This window comes from Littorina saxatilis, linkage group LG8 (assembly GCF_037325665.1).
Source record: "Littorina saxatilis isolate snail1 linkage group LG8, US_GU_Lsax_2.0, whole genome shotgun sequence".
Taxonomy (NCBI): Eukaryota; Metazoa; Mollusca; class Gastropoda; order Littorinimorpha; family Littorinidae; genus Littorina; species Littorina saxatilis.
Genome location: NC_090252.1, coordinates 58,921,045 through 58,926,044, shown reverse-complemented (window position 1 = coordinate 58,926,044; position 5,000 = coordinate 58,921,045). Strand labels below are relative to the sequence as shown.

General features: G+C 42.4%; 1 protein-coding gene and 1 long non-coding RNA gene across 2 annotated transcripts in view; one reads left to right on the top strand and one right to left on the bottom strand.

The window, feature by feature from the left end:
- Positions 1–5,000, bottom strand: part of LOC138973958 (uncharacterized) — a 451,362-nt gene that overhangs the window by 64,745 nt on the left and 381,617 nt on the right. The window lies entirely within an intron of this gene.
- Positions 1–5,000, top strand: part of LOC138974398 (uncharacterized) — a 45,289-nt gene that overhangs the window by 524 nt on the left and 39,765 nt on the right. The window contains exons 2-4 of the mRNA XM_070347115.1: positions 687–953; positions 1,471–1,584; positions 2,078–2,536. Of these exons, the coding sequence (XP_070203216.1) occupies positions 687–953; positions 1,471–1,584; positions 2,078–2,536 (840 nt within the window). The remainder of the gene's footprint in view (positions 1–686; positions 954–1,470; positions 1,585–2,077; positions 2,537–5,000) is intronic.

Sequence of the window (5,000 nt, the reverse complement as noted above, 5' to 3'; positions counted from 1 at the left end):
CCAAAACACATCGGCTGATGCGAGATCAAAATGGCCGCCACGGGTGGAAAGTAAGTGAATCTTTTACTTATGAAGAGAAAGTTGTACCTCAGGCCGTGTTCACGCTTCTGTGCTTAATTATTGGGTTGAATCTAAGTACTCGTGATTGTTTAAAGTGTGTTTTGGGGCTTAGATAGGATTCATTGAAGTAATTTCAAGTGAAGTTGAATGTGAATCGATGACGATTCCATGCAGATGACTTGTCAAATGACAAGATCACAAGATTCGAGGCTTTTGACCAGTCAGCCAGTCCCTTCAATTGGTCAATATCTTGCAAACCATTTCAACCGGAGATCAAACATAATTATGTGTGACTTCCAATATATATGTGTGACTTCCAAGCATTCACACTCCATATTGTAGGCGTACTCCGCATCACTATCATCACTAAAGAACAACTCGTCCAACAGCAACAAATTGGCAGCCATGTTTATGGCCCGATTGCGCTTGATTGGTACTTTAGATCAAATCGCCCGCGTCACGTGGCGGGCGATCGCCTGGTCGCCCGCTTTGAATCCCAATCAAGCGGAGCCATAGTTTGTCATTCAGCAACACAACGGTAATATGTATTTGCACGATACGTGATTTAGTAAATCATCTGGACTGACTCAACATCCTTGTACACAAGTGTCTCTTTGTCATCACAGACGGACCTACCAACGCTGTTATCAAAATCACTCACAACAGCGATCCTGCTCAGAACACAACCTTGACCTGTACATCTGATGACGTATTTCCATCGGCCAATTTCTCTTGGAGCGTCACGTGTGTGACCGAGACCTTGACGCGCCAGTCAAGCGCGTGCATCGTCACACCAAAAGTCACCACTAACGAAATGGAGGTCGTCTGTGTTGTGTCTAATTCTGAACTACCGGACCTACATTCCACCGAGGTTTTCAAGTTACGTGATGGAAGTAAGTCGATACGTTTCAAATTAAAGTTTTGCGAAGGGAGACAATGTGTGATGTCGAGAAGTGATACATATTACTAATGCCACATTCTAAAAATGTTTTTAATACGCTTTCAAGTGATTGTTCACATACCTTACAATTGATTTAGAACAGACACACACAACTCCACCAGCAACTAGACCACTGGCTACTTACAGTGGGGGAGTTGGGATGGTGCAGTCACGCAGGGAAATCTCTCTCTCTCTCTCTCTCTCTCTCTCTCTCTCTCTCTCTCTCTCTCTCTCTCTCTCTCTCTCTCTCTCTCTCTGTCTCTCTCTCTTTCTCTCTCTCTCTCTCTCTCTCTCTCTCTCTCTCTCTCTCTCTCTCTCTCTCTCTCTCTCTCTCTCTCTCTCTCTCTCTCTCTCTCTCCAAATCACTTTAACCAACAGACACTTTCCATCACTTTTCTCTGCCCCGACAGACAAACAAGAGTTATAATATGTGTGATCCACTTGCTTTCTGTTCTTGCTGATGACTGCAGATGGCGACGAAAACAAAGATGTCACCGTTGTTGCTGTTGCTGGTGGAGTTGGTTGTGTTGCCTTTGTCGCTGTCGTCGTCGTCGTCATTGTCGTCATCGTCTGCAAGTGCAGAGGTGAATATGTATATTCAATGTTGCGCACTGTTGGCATATTATCTTGTGTATGTGTGTGTGTGGGGGTGTGTGTGTGTGTGTATATGTGTGTGTGTGTGTGTGTGTGTATGTGTGTAACAATGTGTGTGTGTGTGTAAACGTGTGTGTGTGTGTGTATGTGTGTGTGTATATGTGTGTAAACTATGTGTGTGTGTGTGTGTGTGTAAACGTGTGTGTGTGGGTGTGTGTGTGCATTGGTGCGTGTATGAGTGTGTGTTTGTGTGTGGGTATATGTGTATGTGTATGTATGTATGCGTGCGTGCGTGTGTGTGTGTGTGTATGTGTGTGTGTGTGTGTGTGTGTGTGTGTGTGTGTGTGTGTGTGTGTGTGTGTGTGTGTGTGTGTGTGTCTGTCTGTCTGTCTGTCTGTCTGTATGTCTGTCTGTATGTCTGTCTGTCTGTGTATGTATGTGTAAAACAAGAACATTAAACTAAACTCAACAATAACATCACAGATACAACCTACGACAAACCAAGACGGCGGAGACAGCCTTCACACTTGTACCTGGATCTACATCACGGTACAAACACAGCCTCGGCTCCATCGCAACAGATACTCTCCGGTGACCTCAACAACACCGCCCTTTCCTTAGACGCTGACTACCTGACTCCAGTGTGTGCCACCGTCAGTGCCTCTGATGCTGTTCCTGACTACATAGAAATCATAGGGGAAGACCCGGCCTGTGAACACAGCGCTACTTACGTCAACCATCCCCCAGCACCAGACAGCGACTACCTGACTCCAGTGCGTGCCACCGTCAGTGCCTCTGATGCTGTTCCTGACTACATAGAAATCATGGGGGAAGACCCGGCCTGTGAACACAGCGCTACTTACGTCAACCATCCCCCAGCACCAGACAGCGAGCAGGACGAAAACCACTACTACAGTCAGGCCAGGGATGATGTGTCTACACGTAAGAACTGATGAAGATATTGAATAATCTGTAGTAACCTCCAGAGGTAACATCGATGAAGATATTGAATAATCTGTAGTAACCTCCAGAGGTAAAATTGATGAAGATATTGAATAATCTGTAGTAACCTCCAGAGGTAAAATTGATGAAGATATTGAATAATCTGTAGTAACCTCCAGAGGTAAAATTGATGAAGATATTGAATAATCTGTAGTAACCTCCAGAGGTAAAATTGATGAAGATACTGAATAATCTGTAGTAACCTCCAGAAATAAAATTGATGAAGATATTGAATAATCTGTAGTAACCTCCAGAGGTAAAATTGATGAAGATATTGAATAATCTGTAGTAACCTCCAGAGGTAAAATTGATGAAGATATTGAATAATCTGTAGTAACCTCCAGAGGTAAAATTGATGAAGATACTGAATAATCTGTAGTAACCTCCAGAAGTAAAATTGATGAAGATATTGAATAATCTGTAGTAACCTCCAGAGGTAACATCGATGAAGATACTGAATACCCTATAGTAACCTCTGCAATCTGTTTATAAACCCCTTGTCTACAGATGCTAACTGTGGAAGACATTGAATACTCCATAGTAACCTCTACAGTCAGTGTAAGGCCCGACTACAAGCAAATCGCGGGTGCCTATATCATACCATAGCCATATGACAACATATGTAAATGCAATTTGGTCAACATGTTTTGAGACAATTAAATGTTAAGCTGGTGGATTTTATTTGTCTGAACTAAAAACAAATGTGAGTAAACATGCAACCAACAAAGTTAACACAAAATAGCGCGCATGGAAATCAACAGCTGGTTTTCCCTTGTCATGTTCAAAACTATAGCTATGTAGGACGTAATGTTTCGTTTGTTGAAGTGAAAAGTATGTATTAGGATCTTAAACTAAAACTAAATGTCGATCGACCCTTAACAGTTTTTGCCACACCGTTATAACTGTTGCAAATGTTTACTTGTTTTTGTTTAAATACACCATTCAGGCAACATAAACTTCAACAATGTTGATCCCATGTGATTGATTTTGGGACAAACTGACATATTCATTGGGGTCATGTGCGAAACCTTCTGAGCATCTCTGACGATGCTCTGTGGTAGCCAGGTCCTTAAAAACAGGTTTTACTGCGTCCATCACAGCCTTTGGCAGATTCTTCGTCTGTTTATAGTCTACTAGTCTGTTTTCCTTTCTTTCTCGTTTGTAAGCACGCTTATCAGGTCAGGGGAGGTAATTCGTGTGACGGAGTGGCTTGTTATTAGGAAATGGTGGAACATACACAAGGTATATCTTATTTTCTCAAAATTGCTTCGAACTGAGCACGCTCACGCTGTGTTTAATGGCTACTATATTAACGAATAGAATGATTAAGAAAAAAAGAAGAAGTGCAGAATAAAACAGTTCGGCCAATTTGACACCAGCAGAGCTTAGTCAAAAATACAAACAAAACAAAACAAGATTTTAGGTCACGGAAAACTCATAGTAAAGGCTATATATGGCATCACACGATGTCAGGAGCAGAATTTGATTCACACTGACTCAGTGGATAGCGATTCTGACACTCGACATGATATTTCGAGTGTTTAATTCCCCCTAAACAATGCAACCGAACCCACCGTACACGTGTCTTTAACTGCAAAGTTTACTGTGACAGATTTTCTCTGTCTGGCTAGAACTTAGCTGATGTGTCGTTGTTTTGCTGTGCGAGTCGGGGTCTAAATCTCAAACACACACACAGCTACACATCTTCTGCACACTGATTCACTCACAGATACGTTCGGGAAAGGTTGTCTCGCAATCTGACGAATCACACCACACAAAGTACACTTCCAGAATTTCACTATTAACTAAAAGAAGACAATCAAATCGCAGAACAATCAAATCAAAACACAGTACTGACACACGCAATAACACACTCAGTCTCAACGCTCGTTCAGCGCACACACTCAGGCACAAACCCCGTTCCGCGGTTGGCTTTCAACAGTCTTTGGTTGCCAACGTAGCAAAGTTCATACACTCGTAACACGGCTGACGTCCCAGAATGGTTAAACAGCAATATATTTCTCACAATAAAAATGAAAACAGCACTGCAGTCACGTCGACAAATAAGGAGAATATCCAAAGTAAGGTCGTAGAAAGGTAATCCAAAGTTGACAAAAATCAAATCTAAACACATACACACTTCACCACAAACACAACCTCTCATTCCAAGCATTCTCTCCCAATCTTTCGTCCAATCATAACCCCCTTCCCTCTCCGCATCTAATTAACTACGGGGTTTCCTAACCTAGCAAAATAACAGGGGCAAACGCGGACTCAGTAACTGGCAAAAACTGCTGTCTCACCGAACCGAAAGAGAAACAAACAGGGGGGAGTAACTCTAAACTACTATCGCTCATATCCTTGACTATATCCCTTGACATTTACTTACGTTACATATCAGAAC